The sequence below is a fragment of the Bidens hawaiensis genome, unplaced genomic scaffold (genome assembly GCF_021521415.1).
Source record: "Bidens hawaiensis isolate Kalapana, Puna unplaced genomic scaffold, B.hawaiensis_p1.1 tig00014098_1, whole genome shotgun sequence".
In the NCBI taxonomy this organism is placed as follows: domain Eukaryota; kingdom Viridiplantae; phylum Streptophyta; class Magnoliopsida; order Asterales; family Asteraceae; genus Bidens; species Bidens hawaiensis.
This window is the reverse complement of record NW_027492213.1, coordinates 601,038-622,884: the sequence shown is the minus strand read 5'-3', so window position 1 is coordinate 622,884 and position 21,847 is coordinate 601,038. Positions and strand designations below refer to the sequence as shown.

Genomic DNA, 21,847 nt, shown 5'->3' with positions numbered 1-21,847 from the left:
TGAAGTTATAAATTATTTTATTTTATTTGGTAATATGATTATACCATAAGCCTTTTTTTTTAAAACGTCTTAAAGATATATATGATACGGTTATTTAAAATATATATTTTCAAAAAACATTTATTTAGTGTTGCATATCACTTCAACAAACAAGAATAGAAGATGTCACTATCATATTCCGTTAGGCCCTTCACCAGGTGGAGACCAATGATTTGAATGCTGACATCAACGATAATCCCTCCAACTACAAATGGCAAAGATAAAGAACTCAAATCTCATTTTCACTAGCACTTATATGCTTGTACTTATTTTTCTTTAAAGGACCTAGTATTTGATTCTTACGCCGAATAATGGTCACATATGGAACCCCCATCTTGTGGCGAGGATGACATCTATTTTGTAGGATTGCAGTTGATAATTGCAAGAAGATTCATCAAGGAGGTCGAATTGTAAAAGGGTTTCAAGTATTGGATCACTCGTATTCGAGATTCCTTCTTCAATGCAAAATATAGTCTCCCAACCAGTTTACTTTCTTAGTTGTAAGAATACCACTTGGCAAACATGAAATCAATTCTTACCAAATCATATTACTTGTAGCAAATTGAATCAATCCCTTCACACGCCAAGGACAAAATGAATCTATTGCCCTACTTCCAACAGAAGAAATGGCACCAATCGATTCAATGGAAGGCATTAAGCAAAATAGAGCAAGAAGAGTGGATATCATTTATTAAGGCTCTTATAAAAGAATTAAAAGAAACTGCCCAGTTTAGGGCGGCTTAAAGGAGGCAAGGGCTAAATGCAGAAACAAAGTAACTAAGAATAGTGACTCTCTTACAATGAATTGAATAGGCCCGAGAGCAATGAAGAAGATAGCATCCTATTGCTTTCTTATGATTCAGTGTAAGTTACACCTAGAATGGTTGGTTTGGTCTAAGTGTGTTTTAAGTTATTTAATTATTAAATTGTTTGTAAACAAGTGCTGTTAGGAAAAAAAATAGAATACACCTAATAAAAATCAAATTTAAGTGAAATCATTGGTCAATCTCTACTTTTAAGAAGTTATATGAGACCCAAACACAAAATTCAGATAATTGAAATCTAATGAAGTTTGACAGGAGTTATCACTCAAAACAATCTCCACTCTTACAAAATTCAGAAACTCATAAAACATAATGATGACTCAATAACATATATTTAGTGAGATTTCACATACTCTTGGACAATGTGAAGCCCTTCACTTTCCTCACCATAATCCTGAAATATTTACAAACTTTGGTTAGATAAAAAATACATTACATAAAAACTCACAACAGATTATAAAAATACAATAAAATTTTATATTTAAAAAAGGTAATAATACCTTCACAACAAGGCATGAACAGCCAACAACCTTCCTTGCCTTGCCTTCAGAGTCAATCTTGCACAACTGTATTTAATTATTCACAAGTAAAACCACCAAACATGGTAAAAATAATGAAACAATATTCCTTAAAATTCTATATAAGATGGAGTTTTCAACATGCAACGAAAACAGTAGAAAAAAGACCCATGAACATGTAAGATGGGTTCCAGCTAAACCAGGTCAGCTTTAAACAGGGTCAATATAAACCACAAACACTCATTACGTCATTAGCCAAACCCAACCCGTACTGATTAAAAACAAAACATGTTAACCAAACTGCCCAAACTATCAAACTTGCCATGTGTGTATACACAATAATGATAAAGCTTAAAAAAGGTTCGATAAACTAAGGTAACAAGAGAAGAGACTTACACCAGCCCACTCGCCAAGGGTCTTTGCGCTAGGAACGGTTACCAAACTGACATTATGGTCAGCACAAAGAGCTTTGACCAACTTTAAGTAATCAGGCTGGTTGCAATCTTCAGCCAAAACACAAAGTAAAGCAGCATGTTTCTCAATCACTTTTGCAGCCTCGTGGAGCCCACGGATAAGACCACCATGAGCAAGTGACTTTCTTAGCACAAGCTGCAAAGCTGTCATGATGTCCATTGGCTCACCGAGAGCGGGAGCAGGTGCCTCAACTGGAACAACACCATCTTCACTGCAAAACAAAAAAAAATCATTGATTTAACGTTAGGTACTTATTGATGTGTAATATCAAAACCAAACGCCATAAACATATAATAGTATAGTGTATATAATTATATATAAAAACTCAAAAGGAACTAGTTACAACAAAGCATAAAAGTAACTTACGCTGCCATGTTTTCGGTTGATAAGATCTTCGAGTATGACTGCCACAAAGCGAACCATTATTAAAATTAGGGAAAGAAATATTATGGTAAAAGTTTTACAACACAAGCAACTAAAATAAGCACGCAAAATTAAGCAGTTGATTCTATGCAGCAAATCATTTGCATTAAGAAAACTTGTGTAAACAAAACTTTACAAGCAGAAGCAAATACATGAAGTTAAACCATTTCTTATGAACACGAAAAATATGCAAGCAAAATATACACAAAATGAATATCATATTAAAACTGTTGCTTTCACTTGCTGATTAAAATCAGTCTTTTTACTGCATTCCTTTCTGTTTCATAAAAATTTACACCAAAACATCAAATAACTAATCTTTATTTAATTATCATAGACCAAAAAAAAGCATCTAAAATCTATTGAAATGCATTAATCTGCAGATATATTTCCTGAACACATCGTCATAATCAAAACCTAACCTAAATAAAGCCAAATAATTACTCTAAAACATATTTCAAAATTCAGCTGTCCAGATATTCAATCACAATCAAATCATGAATTCAAACAAATCTAATCTATCGACACATCAATTGCATATTACACCGATTCAAATCCTTATTTTGTAGAAAAACGATAGATTAAAAGGATTCGAAGGTTATTATGCAAATAAAGGTGGATACAATGAGCTAAGAGCAGATTCAGAAGAGATGTAGATGAATAATACCTGCTGCTGTAAGATTAAAGAAACGCAAGCGAGAGCAGGTCGGCTACGGCTGCTGAAAGAGATTATAAAGGCTGTGGAGTCCTAAACCCTAATTCTATCTTAGTTTCAGTTTTACCCCTTCAAGTTTTTTTTTATTATTTTCTGTCCCTTCATGGAATTAATTGCAACTCTATTATAATTAATTTCTTTTGAGAAATAACGGCGGTTTTCGTTTTTTTGGTTTGTTCAAATTTGCTATTTAAGTTCAAAAGTTTAAAATATGTTATTTTGGTCCTAAGAATTCATAGATGTTGCAATTTCGTCCCTGTGGTTTGCTAAAATCTGCTATTTCGGCCCAAATATGTTAACGTAAAGGATGAATATTGCAATGGAAATGAAACCTTAGGGACGAAAATAGCAAAATTATAAACTTTTGAACTGAAGTGGTAAATTTGAACAATCCGCAGTTCACCCTTCTTTTGAAATGCTTATTATTTGGTAAACTCGTTGATATGATTTTTTGAATGTCAAAATGTTTGAAAAATACAAACTTGCCGATACTTAAAACACCATTTTGTTTGACACCACCAAATTAGCTTCCATCATTTTTGTCTTTTTAGTTGCTTACTTATTGTTACTTGTTCTATACATGAAGAAACACTAATCGACCCCGGGCAGATTACGGATAATCTGGGGGTTAAATAGATGTTTCCCACGAGGGGTTAGACCCGGCAAAGATGGTTCTTCTGATAACCTGCAAAACAGACACCGTGAGCTCGTCACTGAGAAGGGGGGGGGGTACCTCCTTGTGACCACCCTTCAGCGTGAGAATCAGACTATATTGCTCTTGAATATAAGTGTATATTAAGAGATTGCTAGAGCAGATATCAGGTATAAAATGTAAGATACAAGATAAGATGAGATGATCATACCATTTGGGGTATTTATAGCCGAAGGTAGGTTTCCAAGAGGGTATAGCCGGTTGAATAGTATTCCTGTTCTACCAACTGTGGTGGGTAGGCAGCGGCTGACAGTGACCAGGCCTGCTGTGTACTATTCCTTTTCCACAAACTGCAGGCTATGCACGTGGTATGACAGGAGTTGGTGAGTAGGTAGCGGCTAATAGTGACATACAGTACAAGAGCATGCTGCTCGCCCATACTGTTGTCAATGGGCTGTCGTATCTCTAGTCAGATCTTTTACCCATACCTCGTCAGGTACAGTACAAAAGATCTTCCAGTATCGTACGGACTGGCTCATTTGGGCGGGAGTATTCCCCCTCCCGCCTTTGTGCGGGATTGTTCCCGGCTTTGCTCATTCCTTCAGGTGACTACTGAATTATTGAGAGCTAAGTGCCTTGTGCGTGTAGCCTTGCTGCGCGGGTGGCCTTCCCTGATGGCTTGTATCCGCAGCTGCGGGAACAGGCGAAGTACTTCACCATTGGGAGGCATTTCCTGCGGGAACAGCTTGCGTACTTCGCGTAAGGACGTCACGTCTCTGAGCATGGTGGGTCCTGCGGATCCAGTTGGTTTCTGCGCAGACGTCTCTCTTCAAGGTGAGTCCTGTGGGTCCAACTGGGCTCTGCTGGGACCTACCTCTTCAAGTCCCCCCAGTCCAATGTTCTTCTCATGAGTGTTTAATAAGTGAGGTGAACTTTTGGACTTAAGCAAAGGGTTTTTGAAAAGGGTTTAGTTTTAAGGTTTTCCATGGGGATTCTTCCCGCGGAAGTCCTTATGTCACTTGCAGAAATTCCCGACTTTTCTGCTTGATCTTTGGGTATGATGCGGGTAGGTCTGTAACCTCCTCGCAAGTCAGGAGCGTTGAGTCACACTTGTGTGGATTCTCCATGAGGTTTTGGTAGTTTTGAACATAGTGATCAATTATGTTAAAACCACCAATTCCATCTTGAAGCTTCAAACAATGTAGTTCTCGACGTTCCCGCTATGCGGGGATGTTATTCCCGTTTCCGCAAGCATTGCCCAGAAGATCCTTCTTGGTTTCAATTCCCTGCGGAGCGCTAGGTATGTGAAGGGTTTTGCCTTGACACTGTACCCGCACTCGTCTTACGGTTACTTTACTTCCAAGGTATTCCTGGCGTCAATTCCCTGCGGGTGCTAAGTATGTGAAGGGTTTTGCCTTAACACTGTACCCGCACCCGTCTTATAGTTACTTGGTCGCCGAGGTATTCTTGGCTTCAATTCCCTGCAGGTGCTAAGTATGTGAAGGGTTTTGCCTTAACACTGTACTCGCACCTGTCTTACAGTTACTTGGTTGCCAAGGTAAGGGGTATTTTCCCGCTTACTTTTGAATCTTTTTGAAATTTTGAAATTCGAAGAGTTGGTGAAAGGATAAGAACAGTCCAAACTGTTGAAACGTCGTCCGACGGTTTCTTCTGACTGTGTCAGGACGTGCAGGAAGTTATGGTGACGTGACAGTACATGGTCATTCCAGACGCTTTTTCAGACGCGTGGGCGCGATTTTTCGGGCGCGTGGCCGCGAAATTAATGGCACGCGTCCTTTCAACAGCTGTTGCCAGCTTGCACTTTGCCACGTGTCATAGTTTCATTGCACCTGCGATTTCTCTCTCTTCCGCATTAAATTCATCGCATTAATTGCGATGAGTATATAAAGGGGGAGAGGGTCTCTTGTAATTCACACTTTCACTCTTCTCTTCTTGTAAACGATTTCCGGCGAATACTTTCTGCCAAGCATATTCCTGAAATCACTCTTCTTTACCTCCAAACCATGTCTTCTACCTACGATTTTGAAGCTGCTGCCGAAGAATCTGACGTGCACGTCGAGATCCCGACGTCTACGTCTGATAAAGACGATAAGAGCACTGCTGGCGAATGCCAGTGTGCTCTTCCGGCCGACCTCTATCGGTACGTCGTCCGGAAGTTCATGCTCGAGTCTTTCGAGCCTGAGTTTCCGGAGCCACACCAGACGGTGTACGATGCCCCCCAGGGCAAGATAGGGGTGTACGCTGCATTCTTCGTTTATGGGAATCTCAGGTTCCCATTGACGAAGTTTGTATACCGTGTCTTGGAGAGGCACGGCGTGCATCTGACGGAGGTACACCCTATGGCGATCGCCAAGATCCGCCACTTTGAGTGGGTGTGCCTCATTCTGGGCGTGGAGCCCCATGCTGACCGGTTGATGACCTTCTATTCTTGGAGGTGCATCCAGGGGTGGTACACCTTGGTCAATCGGATCAAGGGGTTGAAGATCTGCGCTACCGAGCGCAGTCTTCGGTCGTGGAAGCGTGAGTTTTTTTATATCTCCGCTCGCGTCATCCCCCTTGCGATGACCTTTAAGAATGGGAGAGCACTCCCCGCCCTTCACGCCCTCAACTACCAGGAGGCGGAGTGGTTCGCCAGGATCTCCCGGGTCCAGACTCCGGTATACCGCTTTGCGGAGTCTGGGATGGTGATGCTTGGGATGAGCCGGGTGTGGAAGGAGGCGTCACAGGTTCCCATCGTCCTCGAATACGGTTTGAACTCTGTCCCTTACGGTATGCTCTGTCTTCTTTGTTTATATAGGTTTGTCTTCTAACTGTTTTTCTGTTATTTCAGAGGGGAACGACTTGCAGTCGCTCCTGCATCCGCGGGAGGCTGATAGTCCCGCTCGGATGGGTACTCGTGCTCTAGATGAGAACGAGTTGCCCATCCTTGAACAGACGGCGGATCGGTTCGTGGAGGTCTACCCGCCAGGCCACGAGATCCTGAGCGCCAGGCGGCCAGGTAAGGAGTTATTCAACCCTCGACCCCTCAATGCTGAAACCTCTGCTGGAATTCCTCTAATCTTGTGTTCTGATGAGGAATCCGCAGATGGTCCTCCGTTGGTGCGGAAGAAGAAGGCTGCCGGCGGGAAGGGGAAGGCGAAGGTTGCCTCCACTGCCGATCCGGTGCCTCGGTCTGATTCAGAGACTGAGAGCGAGGAGGTGGCGGGGAACCCTGGTGGTGATAAGACCACTGCTCCGGAGGCTGAGACGACCGTCACCTCCGAGCAGCCCAGGACAACGACGGTGAGCGGCGTGAAGAGGCCGGCTCCATCGGGTTCGTCCCCGCCTGTTCGCACTTTTAGGCTCAAGAAAACCCGTAAGTACAAACTTCCTTTACTTTTTTAACTTCATATCTTTCCGCCATTATACTTATATCTTCTTTGTGCAGGCGTGGATGCTACCGTATTCCAGGGTGGAGCGGGGAGGAGCACCTCCGGACCCATGACGGTAGGTTTGGTCAACCTACCTGAGGCGATGACCCAGGCGACTGCGCCTGCTTCAGTTGTTGGTTCAGTTGCTCACCCAGTTGAGCCAACTGTTCCAACTGCGATGACATCTCCGCCGGCTGTCAGTGCCATATTTACTGAATCTGTTACTGAGCCGGCGGTGACTATTCCTGCGGGTACTTCCGCAGCGGCGACCACGGTTGTGAGTTCACCTCCGGTGAGTTCACCTCCGTTGGTTTCTACCGCGGCGGCCTCCATGCCTCCTCCGACGTCGGCAGCTATGGCCGATCCTCCAGGTATGCTTGGGGCTTCTCGCCAACCTCTGCCTCCTTCCCATCTGCCTGACCTCTTGGATGGATTTCCCTTGGGTTCAGGTGATGGGTTTGGCGGCTATCGGCCTGTTGTCGACCCTACAGGTGCGTAGGGTTCTTTTGGCCTTTTTTTTATCATCTTTTCCTAACTGCTTTTTGTTTTTTGCAGTGTCGGATTCCAATGAAGTGTATGTTCCACGATGGAACATCCGCAGAGGAACAACCCTTCGCACGCCTGTGGAGTGCGTGGAGTGGGCTCGTCACGCAGCTCCCAGTGGTGCGTTGGGGGAAGCCATGGCTAGCTACTAGGAGGGTAGGCTACCCAATGAGCTTCGGGTTCTCCTGGCCCGGATGCAGCCGCGCGTCGAGCTGCTTTGTCGTGAAAACGACAAGTTAAAAGCAGCTCGCATCCAAGAAGTAGCTCAGGCGCGGGCTGTCCGGGAGGAGAATAGGAGGCTTACCGCAGTGGCTGCGGAAAAGGAGAAGGCCTTCAAGGCCCTCGAGGTTGAAGTTCAGGCCCGGCTCGAGGCCCGTTCCAAGGCTGCCCAAGCTGTTAACGAACAACTTCGGCTGGCTAAGGAAACTGCACGGAACGCAACCGAGAGGGCCACCAAGGCTGAAGCTGTTGCTGAGCCTTTACGCCTCGAGAATGAGGAACTTAAAGCCAAACTAGAGGCGCTCCAACAGGCTCATGATGCCTTGGTGATGGAAGACGCCAAGAAGCTCCAAGAGATCTTGGACCAGAGGGGGGTGCTTGACCATACTGAGCGGAAGCTAAAGGGCGTTGAAGAGGCTGCGGCTAAAGAAGTGTTGCTTGCCAACCTTAACAAAAGTGAAGCCGAACGCGCCCGTAACCAAGCTCAAGCTGCCCTCCAGGAAGCTCTGGTTACCAAGGAATGGCTTCTTCGAGAAGCGTTGTCTCAGGTAAGCTTAGCTTCATAATGTCTTCACGCTTTTCTTTGTAAATAGAAAATGTTTTGATACTTGTATATTTTTTTTGTAGGTTGTGCATCGAGTCTTCATGGACACATCATACGACGATGCCATGAGCGCAGCCCTCAACGCTTCTCATGAGGATGGGGAAAAGGCCGGCTTCCTGCTTGGTCTAGGGTTCGTTGAGAAAGGCATCCCGCCTTCCAACTTCCCTTTGTATGATGTGGATACTGAAGCTGTTTATGACCAAGCAGTGAATCAGTATGCCGCCTTCCCGCATCCGGTGGTGGAGAAGGTGAACGAAGTTGCTGCTGCTGATGATGGGCTAGCTATCCTTAAAGCTTTCCTTGAACCGCCACGCTCTACTGATGGTGCTGGTCCAAGTGGAAGTGGTCCTGAAGCTTGATCCTGAAGATCCCTTCCCACTGTTAGGATAGGTTTAGCTTGTATAGATTTATATTCTTGTAGGCGGGTAGTTACCCGGCCATTCTTGTAATGAATATTATGAAATATAAATCTTTGTGCGGGTAAGACCGCTACTTTCACCGGATGACTTGCTTTATAAACGTTATATGACTTGCTCATGCATACTTTAGTTTAAATTAGCAATTTTCCAAGTGTTTAGAATAAGTTAACCTTTGAACGTGGTAGATAATAGGTTGAAGTTTTGCTTCCTCCTTCGTGATTGTGCGGGTAGGACCGTCACTTGCACTTAGTAGGATGGCTAAACTTTACCTATATCTGACCTGCGTGGAGGTTTTCCTCATCTTTTTAGAAATTTTCTAAGTGTTTAGAATAAGTTAACCTTTGAACATGGTAGATAATAGGTTGAAGTTTTGCTTCCTCTTTCGTGATTGTGCGGGTAGGACCGTCACTTGCACTTAGTAGGATGGCTAAACTTTACCTACATCTAACCTGCGTGGAGGTTTTCCTCATCCTTCTGTTAGAAATTTTCTAAAGTATTTTGAATAAGTTAACCGTTCGACGCGCGGTTGTCAATAGGTTCGGTTTCCTCTCATGATTTGTGCGGTTAGGACCGGCACTTTCATTTAGTGGGATGACCAAAGTTTACCTATGACTGACCTGCGTGAAGGTTTGCCGTTTTTTGGGTTTATGCGGGTTTTGCCGCCTTCCCCACACAACGACTTTCCACGTAATTATGCGGTGAGTACCGGCATCAGTGTTGAATAAATTAACCGTTCGACGCGCAGTTGTTAATAGGTTAGTGTTCAGTTTCCTCTATCATGATTCGTGCGGATAGACCGGCACTTTCATTTAGTGGGATGACTGAACTTTACCTTTAACTGACCTGCGTGAAGGTTTGACGTCTTTTGGGTTTATGCGGGTTTTGCCGCCTTCCCCACGCAACGACTTTCCACGTAATTATGCGGTGAAAACCGACATATCAGTGTTGAATAAATTAACCGTTCGACGCGCGGTTGTTAATAGGTTAGTGTTCAGTTTCCTCTATCATGATTCGTGCGGATAGACCGGCACTTTCATTTAGTGGGATGACTGAACTTTACCTTTAACTGACCTGCGTGAAGGTTTGCCGTTTTTTGGGTTTATGCGGGTTTTGCCGCCTTCCCCACGCAACGACTTCTTTCACACTTATGTATGCGGTGAAGACCGGCATATCCGTGTGGAAAGTTCATAAGTATAAATGTAAAATCATCAGCGTCGATGTTCTAAGGAGAATCATTTCCATTAGAAGTGGCTCTGGGCCTTTTCTTTACAAATTTGGAATTGATCTACATGCAAACTGTGTAATTGAGCTCCCTTCCATGTTGTTGGGATGGGAGTGCCATCGAGCCGATATGCACTTGGTTCGGGATCTCGTTGTTTACGCAGTATGTAGTCTCCGGCATTGAAGCTGCAATTTTATTCGTGTTTTCCCCAGCTGGGGTTCTACACGCATCAGCCTGCTCAGCGTTCGTTACGCCACGAGGTGTGCGAGCGTCCCATCTCTGACAAATGCTTCGACGATGTCCTTTACGTCTGTGCATTCTTCAGTGTTGTGGCCTTTTGTCCTGTGAAAGTCACAGTATTTGCTCCGATCAGCATTGTGACGATGTCGGATTATTGGAGCCTTTGGCCATGGGAGCTCCTCAGTGGCGAATATCTCGGTGACGCTTTTGGTGAGTGGCGTCCATCTGGAGTTCTGGTTCGACTGTACGTTATCCCTTCCGCCTAACCGATGTTGCAAGCCGGATGAGGTGTCAAAGTTTACCCTTGACTGCCAAATGCCTAGCTTCCGCTTTTTGTTTAGTCGGGCGGTAAGGACGTTGTCTTCTCTTGTTTTCTGGGTGTAGAGGTTTGTGCTCTGGGGGAGATCTCTACCCAGTTGCTTCTCCGTTTCCGCAAAGCGTTTAGCTGCTGTCATGATGGCATCCCATGTGGATGGCATGCCATCTTTACCCGTTAAGGTGCGGATGAGCTCTGGGTTGTTCGCGCCCTGGATGAAAGCAGCGCGAACAAGATCTTCGCTAATATTACCCAGACTTAGCTTCTTTGAGTTGAAGCGAGTGATGAAGTCTGGCAAAGATTCATCTTCCTCTCGAATGCATTTGAGGATTGTCCATTGCTCTTCGGTATACTTTCTTTGTTGGCTGAAGTGTTGGCTAAATTTCTGCTGGAAGTCTTCCCAATCGTAGATGTGGTGGACCGGTAGACGATCGAACCACGCTCTAGCTGCCCCAACAAGCGTCATTTGGAACATGTAACACCACGTAGGTTCCGTCCAACTACTGACGGTTGCCCCCGCTATGAACCTGTTCAAATGATCGTCTGGATCAGATATACCATCGTAAGTGCCGATGTTGGACATCTGTTTGGCACTTTTCGGGACGATTGCTTCCGCAATGTCCCTTGCAAATTTGGACGTTCCCGCCTTTGCAGCAGTTGGTGTAAATGTTTTGGAGAAGTCACGTGGGTTTCCACCTGCGTTTTTTGGTTTGAAGGTTTCTCCAAAACGCCTTCTCGGTTGGGAGTCCGTTTCCTTACGCTTCCCTTTCGCCCTATGACGAGGGTTTGCGTCACTATCGGATCCTCCGAATCATTGTCCCAGTACTCTCCGAATTCCTCAGGCTGTTGGAGTGAACGTAAGCGTTCATCCAACTCAGCTTGGAATTCTTTTTGACGTGCTTCCGCCCACGCTTTAACTTCATCGAGTGTTTGGCGGGGGAGCCTCGTTCGTTGTCTCTCTAACTGGGTATCGGTGAATCCCAGTGAGCGATTATTTACTGCACTTGCCCCAGCTTGGGTAACTGGGGTAGTGTTCGTAAAATTTACTGCACTTGCCCCGGCTTGGGTAACCGGGGTAGTGTTCGTAAAAACTGTGTAGTCGCCGGTATTCCCCTCAGTAGCTGGGGTTGTGGTTACCGGAGTTTCTTTAACCATCTTTCCAGAAGTTTGAAAAAACTGAAAAGAAATGAAGTTCTAGCTTTTATGCACGGATGGCGCCAACGAAGAAACACTAATCGACCCCGGGCAGATTACGGATAATCTGGGGGTTAAATAGATGTTTCCCACGAGGGGTTAGACCCGGCAAAGATGGTTCTTCTGATAACCTGCAAAACAGACACCGTGAGCTCGTCACTGAGAAGGGGGGGGGTACCTTCTTGTGACCACCATCCGGCGTGAGAATCAGACTAGATTGCTCTTGAATATAAGTGTATATTAAGAGATTGCTAGAGCAGATATCAGGTATAAAATGTAAGATACAAGATAAGATGAGATGATCATACCATTTGGGGTATTTATAGCCGAAGGTAGGTTTCCAAGAGGGTATAGCCGGTTGAATAGTATTCCTGTTCTACCAACTGTGGCCTACGCACGTGCCATGCTGGTAGTTGGTGGGTAGGCAGCGGCTGACAGTGACCAGGCCTGCTGTGTACTATTTCTTTTCCACCAACTGCAGGCTATGCACGTGGTATGACAGGAGTTGGTGAGTAGGTAGCGGCTAATAGTGACATACAGTACAAGAGCATGCTGCTCGCCATACTGTTGTCAATGGGCTGTCGTATCTCTGGTCAGATCTTTTGCCCATACCTCGTCAGGTACAGTACAAAAGATCTTCCAGTATCGTACGGACTGGCTCATTTGGGCGGGAGTATTCCCCCTCCCGCCTTTGTGCGGGATTGTTCCCGGCTTTGCTCATTCCTTCAGGTGACTACTGAATTATTGAGAGCTAAGTGCCTTGTGCGTGTAGCCTTGCTGCGCGGGTGGCCTTCCCTGATGGCTTGTATCCGCAGCTGCGGGAACAGGCGGAGTACTTCACCATTGGGAGGCATTTCCTGCGGGAACAGCTTGCGTACTGCGCGTAAGGACGTCACGTCTCTGAGCATGGTGGGTCCTGCGGATCCAGTTGGTTTCTGCGCAGACGTCTCTCTTCAAGGTGAGTCCTGTGGGTCCAACTGGGCTCTGCTGGGACCTACCTCTTCAATACAGGATATTCATGTCTGATTACAAATTTATGGATTTGAATGTTAAGTTGGAGTGTTTACTATTCCAACATATTGTATAGAAAGGAATGAAAATGAAAGCGAATTTTGTTCATTGGCATAAAACGTTTTGATACAATTCCTTAATTGACCAGTCAAACGCATTTTGAATGGAAGGGAGATCTAAGTTTCGAGTTTTATGAACCAGTCAAACGCATTTTGTTGTGTCAAGCAAGGCGAGCATCCCCGAGCCAACAAGAAAAAATAGACATGAAAATCCGTAGTTGTCCAAGATTAGCATGACATACCAATCTGCACGTCCGAGGTATCTGTAATTATCAGTAATAGTTTCAGACTAATTTTGCCTCAAGCCGACGAAACATATAAGAAACCCGATTGTATTATATAAAGTTTTAACCCTTTACATACTCATGACATAAGAGATCAACACAAAGTACCCCTCCCCGGGTTGTGATCAACAGAGGAATTTAACGGCTTACTTAGCTTAAGTTACATTCGCTAAATTATTTACAATATACTAGTAAGAGCGCACGCGCGTTGCGGCGGGGGCACAATAGAGATTCGGTCGGTATAAGTTTGGGACGTGACGGGAATTCAATGGCATCGGTACGGTTCGTGATTGCACAGTAGTCCACTATATGTTAATGCAAGACCCGCGCTTCGCAGCGGGTACGCAAAAAGTAATGCCAAAATAATAATAATAAATGAAATAAAATACATTTGGCTAAAGTTTTATGTATACAAGATTAAAAATGGATAAACAAATATCAAAACCAAAACAATGCGGCAATGTTCTTGAAAAGCTTGTGTCACCATGGATTTGTGTGTTGTCGTCACCACCCTGCCCGCTTGTTGACTAAACCTCAAACAACCACGTTATATCTTTTGGTCCATTTTGACCATAAAAGTCAACTGTTGCTTGAAACACAGCGGGTATGGATGAACTAATACCAAAACAATCGACGGAATAAACTATAATTGGTTCAAATTTATGGCTCTATACATAGAAGATATTTTAAAAAAAAGATAAACAACAAATAAAACTGCAATAAAAATAATAACAATTCATTAACTTTAGTAAAAAATAAAAATCAATTACTATAAACTTTAACTGAAAATTAAAAATGCAACTTGTTATATTATTGTTGAGTAATAAGAATAGCATACATCATGAAATATGAGAACCTTGATGCATCTTTAAAACACTCATTGTCGATTTTGCGTGGCCCCGTGACTCGCCAACACCTGTTAAAATTATCACAATATTAAAACTTGAGGGGCATTATTGTAAGTCAACATCAAGGCCTTAAAGTCAACCTTTCTTTTATGAAGAGCATGCTAGCTCTTCGGTTAGGTTTGACTAAGCTCCTCCCTTATTCGAGACGCCTGCAACATTTCAAAACTTATACTGAGTTAGAAACTATACTTTAGCAACGATATTTTGTAAATAAATAAAGTAAAACTAAATTTAAAAAGTAACTGAACAAACTTTTTCCAAATACTCCTTGGAGTAGTATTGATAGTTTATGTATTGTGTTCATATAATAAAAAATGTTAAAAGAAAATTCCTACTGTTTATAAACACTTTATGTTATAACTCATGATGTGCTTAGAACTCAGATTCTCATTTACTTTTATTTCCAAATCATTTTTATAAATCAAAACATTCAAACTGAAAATTATAACAACTATGCAATCACTAAAGAGTTTCAAACCATAACACGGGACTCGCAGCTCCAAGGGTTAAAACTCCTGCTAGATCTATGAGGTTCTGCAAGTGAAGGCGAAATAAAAATGATTAAATTAACAAGATATTCACCTAATTTCAATTTCGACAAAACATAATTCTAAACTAAAATCAACAAACATAGATATGGGTGAAATCTGTGGAGCTAATCAATTATCTGAACTAAAAAACGAACAAACATTTACACATATCTCATCATGTTCGTGAATGTTCGTTTGTGCAGCTGTTAAGCACGTATTTGTTTGGTCAGTTTAATGTCTGACCCGTCAATAGTTTCTGACCACGTGCATACTTCACCGATAACCAAGTTTGGTTGATCGGATTCAATAATATTGTCAAGCATAGCATCAAGGAAAACCATCATTCTTGTATCCCAATTCAATGGATAGTTAACCTTAAACGGGCATCCAAAAAGACAATAATACCCTTTACACAAAGTAGTGCACAAACTCACAAAGTATTATGCCAAGAACAAGTTAAAAGGAACTTACACTATAATACAATTGTTACAAACATTAACTGTTTTGTCAAAAAAGCATTAACAGGCCACCACATACATATCATGTACTTAAACGTCTTTTAAGAACTTAGGAAGTAAAAAAAAATCATAAAGGTGGCAATTCATGTCAAGCTTGGTTTGACGTCACAAGTCAACCCAAACCCGGTTGCAAGTATGATGTCAAGATGTTGAAAACTTGTCAAATTGGTTCACAACTTCACATGTAGCAAAACCAAATGCATTGACACCATATCCTTTTTTTTTTCTCGTTTCCATTTCCGAATAGTATTTGATCTAGCAATATTCAAGGTGTGTGTTCATCTCAGTCAATACTAAATTAAAAAGGCTATTGCAGCAAGCAAATTCATTTAAAATACCATACTAATCTTGTTACCAACATACCAACTAAAAAAAGCAACTACCAATGTCCCACAAACACCATCAGTTGAAATCAACAAAGATAAAAAAAAAAAAAAAAAAAAACCCATAATCCAAAGATTATGTACCGCCTTTCTTAATAAGATTGGCAGCATTAGCATCTTGAACCGTGTTAATACTCTGAGCACTCTATTCTTCCACAATGATACCTAACTCGATATAGGCTCCTAAATAGCTCAATTTGAGCCGAGCTTAACCGAGGTTGAGTACGAGCCTTAAAACAAGCACGTTTAATAAAAGAGCCCAAGCCTGAGCTTCACTTATCAATCTCGAGCTAGCTTGCGAGCCTATTATTTTTATAATTTTTATTTAAAATATTTAGTATATTTATTTAACCCTTATTAATCTGACCTGAACATGACCCACACCAATTTAATTAATTAAACAAAATTCAAAGGAATGTTAAGACACAAAACAAACTATATTCAATTCTAAGCACGCAATGTAAAATGAATTTTAGTTACCTGCAGCTGTTGCAGCACGTGGCTGTTTGGTCAGTTAATGCCCAATCCGATGGGCAATTAACCCCAAATGGGCCTGCAAGACGATAGTACCCTTTATACAAAGTATTGCACAAACTCGCAAGGATACGTGAAAAAAATTGCATCCTTTTCAACTCCTAGAAGCTGCCAATAATCCATACTTCAAGTAATTGCAAGACCAAAAAGATATTTGTTTCCTTTAATCATTATCGTTTTGTATAGATATAAAAATGAAAGCTGGGAACAAAAATGTAATACTTTATACCCATGAGAAACATTTCCTTTATACTTATGCTATTAACACATACCCATTGTTAGTTAAGTCATGCATGGCATGAATAAATCTAAACAGAGTCTTTTCTTTATTTCATCAGTTTATATTTATTAAAAAAAAAAGATTAAGCTGTCAAGTTTCATTTCAACACTTATAATTTCCTTTTCATGTCACACATAACTTATTAATATATAAGGGTGTGAATGGTGTCATATGATCCAATAAATTAATTTCTCAATTTCAATCAACATTGATTCGGAAATTTTCAGACTGCGTTACTCAAATTCATTATGTGGTTGTTACTCCAATAATGTTTTGTTTTCTGCATAATAGTAATTAAAAACATATTGCATAATACACCAGAAACATTTTGAATATAGTATTTAAAAACACAAATTTTAGGGTATAGTACTTAATACACTAGAAATAATATGGATATGTATTTAGCAGATCTTGAATTTTGAGGGCACATTACTGATAAGTCTCTAAAATAAAGTAAATCAAACTTAACACTAAGCATAGATCATACCTGCTTGGTAGAAAGATCCAAACTTGCAATTGCTTAAAAAACCTGTGTTAAAAACAACAGTTAGGTTTATATTAGGTTTTGGACATGACAGAAAGGAGGAGGACACGATTACGTACCTGATAATGATAACGAAACTTGTTATATCAAACATGGGGCATATATAAAGCATCAGGTCGGTAATAAATTGCTCAATTGAAGTAATCCCATAGGCCATAACCATCGAATCGAATTGAACCACTGAATCGTTGCAATCAATTGAATCATTCAAATCAATTGAAGTAGCCAATTGCTCATTCATTTTGGGATTCAATGTCGGTAACCAATCGTCATTCAATTAAGTTGTTGATTGCAATTGATGTGCGTAACGTTCGCTGATTGTAATTGAAGTGGTGGCCGGCGGTAAGTGTAATTAAGATTTACGACGTCTCACAGGAAATTGTTAAATGACCATTTTGTCCATCTAAAATAATATAGATTTATTAAATACTTCAACCATCACTTTGACACGATACATTGAAATATATTAATGCATCACAATCTATAACAAAACATAACATAGAATAGTATTACATTTAATTTATTCAAATTGTCGGATACTCAAAATATCATGTTTCCATGACTAGAGAGTTCCAACTTGTAAAAGTTTGAAATATAAGACCTTATAATAAAATTATGAGTGAACTCTGGTTTTCGTCTTATATGGTTTGTCAAAATTTGTGGTTTTAGTTTAAAAGTTTTAAATTTGTAATTTTCGTCCCTGTGGTTTCATTTCATTTGCAATTAAACCCGAATTCACTAATCACGTTAAGTCTGGTCGTTAAACCCATCAACGTGCCATTCAAGTGAGGGGCACTTTTGTCTTTTTTTCCCAAATACACCCCACACTTGCGAATTATGACTGAGGTTTATTTGGGGAGAAAATGGACAAAATTTGGCCCTCACGTGGGGCACGCTGATGAGTTTAACAACCAGATTTAACGGGGTTAATGAATTTGGGTTTAATTGCAAGTTAAACCACAGGGGCGAAATCACAATTTTAAAACTATAAGACAAAAACCGCATATTTAAACAAACCACATGAATAAAAATCGCAGTATACTCTAAAATTATAAAACAACTTATAATCTAATAAAATTATAACATTATACACTTTCCAAAAGATGCATAAAAATTATATTTTGAACCAAATCTTATCACAATTCACAAATTAACATAACAAATTATGCTCATCTCTCTCTTTTCATAAGACCATATCATATCATGTTGAAGGTCTACGCAGCGGCCACCCAATAATAGGCCTGTAAATGAACCGAACGTTCGGTGAACTTTCGTGAACCGTTCGACGGGAAGTTCGCTTATGTTCGTTTATTTAATAAACGAACGAACATGAACAAAAATTTTGTGTTCGTTTAATTAAATAAACGAACATGAACACATGTTCTGTTCGTTCATTTATGTTCATGAACGTTCGTTTATGTTCGTTTGTCTATTTTTTTATGTTCGTTTATGTATTAATAGAAAATAATTAAATATTATCTGGATAGGTTATCGGCTTAAAGGTTTTATATTTGTTAATTTGTGTTCATTTAAGTGTTTTAATTTAAGTTCGTTTATATTTGTGTTCATTTACATTTGTTCATACATGTTCGTTTATCTTTGTTCAGTTATGTTTGTTTAGATTTTAAACAAACAAACACAAGTGTCCATCTTTAAATAAACGAACATGAACATAAATATTTGTTCGATTAGGTGTCTGTGTTCTTCTAAAGTTAAATGAACGAACTTGTTCGTGTTCATTCGATTCGCTTATAGGCTTTGATTATTCACATTGATGAATACATCGGTCTCAATCTTTAGGCTCTGCCGATTTTATTTGCGTTCGTTTGTGTTCGTGAACCGTTCGTGAATACATTAATTTTCTTAATGAACGAACATGAACATAAAATCCCGTTCGTTAAGTGTTCGTGAACCGTTTGTAAACACATTATTTTCTTAACGAACGAACATGAACAGGCCTTGTTCGTGTTCGTTCGGTTCGTTTACAGCCCCACTCAATAATAATAATATTAACCAACACCACCCCCAATTTCATTCCTTCCTTTCCAATCTCGAAACCCTAATTTGGACTCCGTCCCCTAATTACCAGATCTACAATCGCAAAGGTTCTCCTTTATATTCCACTTCAATTCCATCCAATTCACGCAAACAACGATAATAATATTATCAATTTCTCCTCTATTTTGCAGATCTGCATCGAATTAGATCCAATTCATGCTCAATAAATAACCTGCAATAACAATAAATGTCGCTTTTGTCCAAAAGCGATTCGATTCAAATCCGAGAGGTCTGGAACGACAATCTCGAGGACGAATTCGCTTTGATCCGTAACATCGTTGATGACTTTCCGTACATCGCCATGGACACCGAGTTTCCAGGCATTGTGCTTCGTCCCGTTGGCAATTTTAAGAACAGTAATGATTATCATTACCAGACGTTGAAGGATAACGTCGATATGCTCAAATTGATTCAGTTAGGGTTAACGTTTACCGACGAGCACGGTAATTTGCCGACGTGTGGGACCGATAAGTTCTGCGTCTGGCAGTTTAATTTCCGTGAGTTTAATGTGAATGATGACGTTTTCGCGAACGATTCCGTTGAGCTTTTGAAACAGAGTGGGATTGATTTCGTTAAGAATAACGAGAACGGGATTGACGCGAACCGGTTCGGGGAGTTGTTGATCTCGTCGGGGATTGTGTTGAATGACGGTGTGGTGTGGGTTACGTTCCACAGCGGGTATGATTTCGGATACTTGTTGAAGGTGCTGACGTGTCAGGACCTTCCGGACACGCGGACGGGGTTTTTTAGTTTGATTAATATGTATTTTCCGTCGATTTTTGATATTAAGTATTTGATGAAGTTCTGTAACAGTCTGCACGGTGGGTTGAATAAGTTGGCTGAGTTGTTGGAGGTGGAGAGGATCGGTGTGTGTCATCAGGCGGGGTCAGATAGTCTGTTGACGGCATGTACGTTCAGGAAGTTGAAAGAGAATTTCTTCAGCGGGTCGTTGGAGAAGTATGCTGGGGTATTGTATGGTTTAGGTGTCGATAATTGACGACGATGGTAGAGACAATAAGAAACGAGAAAGATATCGGTATGTTGGTTTTGTTATTGTTTGAGATATATTCATGGTTTTCATTTTTTTATGATTGATAATAAAATGATGCTGCTGGTATTTGATGTCTAGTGTATTTGTTTTATGTTCTTGATATAACTAGTTTCAGATTGTGTTATACACACACATTATTCTCGATTGAATTATAGGATTATTAGGAGTGCAGGATATACTCTAGCTTGAAAAATTACTCCCAAATCAAGCTTAAACTTTAATTATATAGCTTGAAGACAGCCGAGTCCGAGCTCGAGTTCTCTTATGTTAAAAATGTGCTACACTATCAATCTTTCATCATTCAAGTTAATATTTTTTTTAAAATTATTTTTGGTAGATTAAAAAACTATGCAGCACGCCTACCCTAGAAGGTGATTATGAGATTTCAAGTGGTGCATTGAATCCGAAACTAGGTTTAAGAATAGCCGATCGACATTGCGTTCTAGTATTTTAAATTGATAGAAAAAAAGGGTGATCAAATGCCCTAGCAATGACCAAATAATTTCGGTCTTTGGTATGCCATAGCGTCGTGTACCTAAGGTTGCAAAACTCACCCAAACAACCAAAACCGACAAACCATGAAGCCAGATCGGGATCGAAGACATCCGGTGCAGTCCTTTATTACTGGTCATTGAAACCGAAAAAGTCCGTGATTTAAAGAAACTTTTGTTATTAGTATTGGCTGGAACCAAATACTTCTCTTTCCTTTTGAAGTTCTGTAAACTGTTTGAGCCTGGTTTGGGACGTGGCCACTTCCAAAACTGTATCGAGCATGGTTGTTGGTTCTAACATTTTCAAATTTTCAATCATGGTCCAATCCAGTCCAGCCTTCAGACCGGTGCTCACCAATGCAACAACGGTTTACAGAACTTCAAAAAGGTGTTTTTTCTTTGTGCTGAGATGACAAATAGTCAAATATCAGTGCTTTCCTAACATAATGATTAATGATTATATTGTGTCATAAAATAGTAAAATACCAATAGCAATTTCAAGAAACCCTTAATGTCAGCCAGTGGCTACATAAATGGGCAGCTTACACAAGTAGCTCCAAAGGTCCAAAAACAAGTTCAAAAGGGGAAAAAAAAGAAAAGAAAAGATGTATTACTTCATGATTGCCATTCCAGCTCTCTGTCCAAAAACACTAACCTAATCCTATTTTGCTCGACTCTTCAAATCCTTTAATGTAGCATTTCGATTGTCTTCGAAAGAAATTCCAAAGTTTGTTAATTAATTATCTGCCACTAGGATTATATTAATTCATCTCCTTAAACGCAGCAACCACTGCATCAAAGAATCCACTACCCCATTCTGCCTTAAGAGTTTTCAGCAATTTATCATCTTATTAATCACTTCCTGCGTTGTGCACAAAACTTTATTCATAAAACAGAATCATATTCATAAAGTTCCTTGGTAACATGCACATGCAAATGAATAACTAATGAGCGGTTGGGTAAAGAGTTATGTAATGGGTTCGGGTCAAAAAAGGGTATATTTCAGTTCAAGTTAGATTGAGTTGATCTGAAAAAGCTTTCTTTTTTATCAGCTTTGATACAAAAATAATGTATTAAATATGAATACAAAAGGCATACGGTTACAATGAATGTAAGAATCTAAGTTTTTAAATGAAACAAGTTGTAAGCATGCAAAACATACTACCTACAGCTTTCAACAAGTTCAATCAAGCTGAACCCGGTGCAATGTTGCATTTTGGCTAATTTTTCATTTGACCTGTCTAACTGTAAGACAAAACATAAGGAAGTCAACCAATTCATAAGTAAATGAGACAAAATTGCTACCTCAGTGAAAAAGGGGTTGGGGTTACAAGGGTGACTTTCAGCTTTAGTCGGGCACTTT

General features: G+C 40.8%; 2 protein-coding genes across 2 annotated transcripts; one reads left to right on the top strand and one right to left on the bottom strand.

Annotated features, from left to right (window-relative positions):
* Positions 1-1,078: 1,078 nt before the first annotated feature.
* LOC143545939 (small ribosomal subunit protein eS12-like) lies at positions 1,079-2,260 on the bottom strand. The gene is made up of 4 exons (XM_077037713.1): positions 2,222-2,260; positions 1,778-2,066; positions 1,364-1,429; positions 1,079-1,257 (listed from the first exon to the last, which is right to left on the bottom strand). The coding sequence occupies exons 1-4, from the start codon at positions 2,227-2,229 to the stop codon at positions 1,198-1,200; spliced, it is 423 nt and encodes a 140-aa protein (XP_076893828.1). The 5' UTR covers positions 2,230-2,260; the 3' UTR covers positions 1,079-1,197.
* Positions 2,261-18,926: 16,666 nt separating this feature from the next.
* Positions 18,927-20,142, top strand: LOC143545935 (putative CCR4-associated factor 1 homolog 7). The gene is made up of 2 exons (XM_077037711.1): positions 18,927-18,989; positions 19,074-20,142. The coding sequence occupies exon 2, from the start codon at positions 19,130-19,132 to the stop codon at positions 19,937-19,939; it is 810 nt and encodes a 269-aa protein (XP_076893826.1). The 5' UTR covers positions 18,927-18,989; positions 19,074-19,129; the 3' UTR covers positions 19,940-20,142.
* Positions 20,143-21,847: the final 1,705 nt, after the last annotated feature.

Bases quoted from the DNA above. Each gene is read 5' to 3' on its own strand.
- LOC143545939 (XM_077037713.1), bottom strand. The intron at 1,430-1,777 runs GTAAGTCTCTTC...AATTAAATACAG, and splicing joins CCCTTGGCGAGTGGGCTGGT to TTGTGCAAGATTGACTCTGA. The intron at 1,258-1,363 runs GTATTATTACCT...TAAATATTTCAG, and splicing joins GTTCATGCCTTGTTGTGAAG to GATTATGGTGAGGAAAGTGA.
- LOC143545935 (XM_077037711.1), top strand. From the start codon at position 19,130: ATGTCGCTTTTGTCCAAAAGCGATTCGATTCAAATCCGAGAGGTCTGG.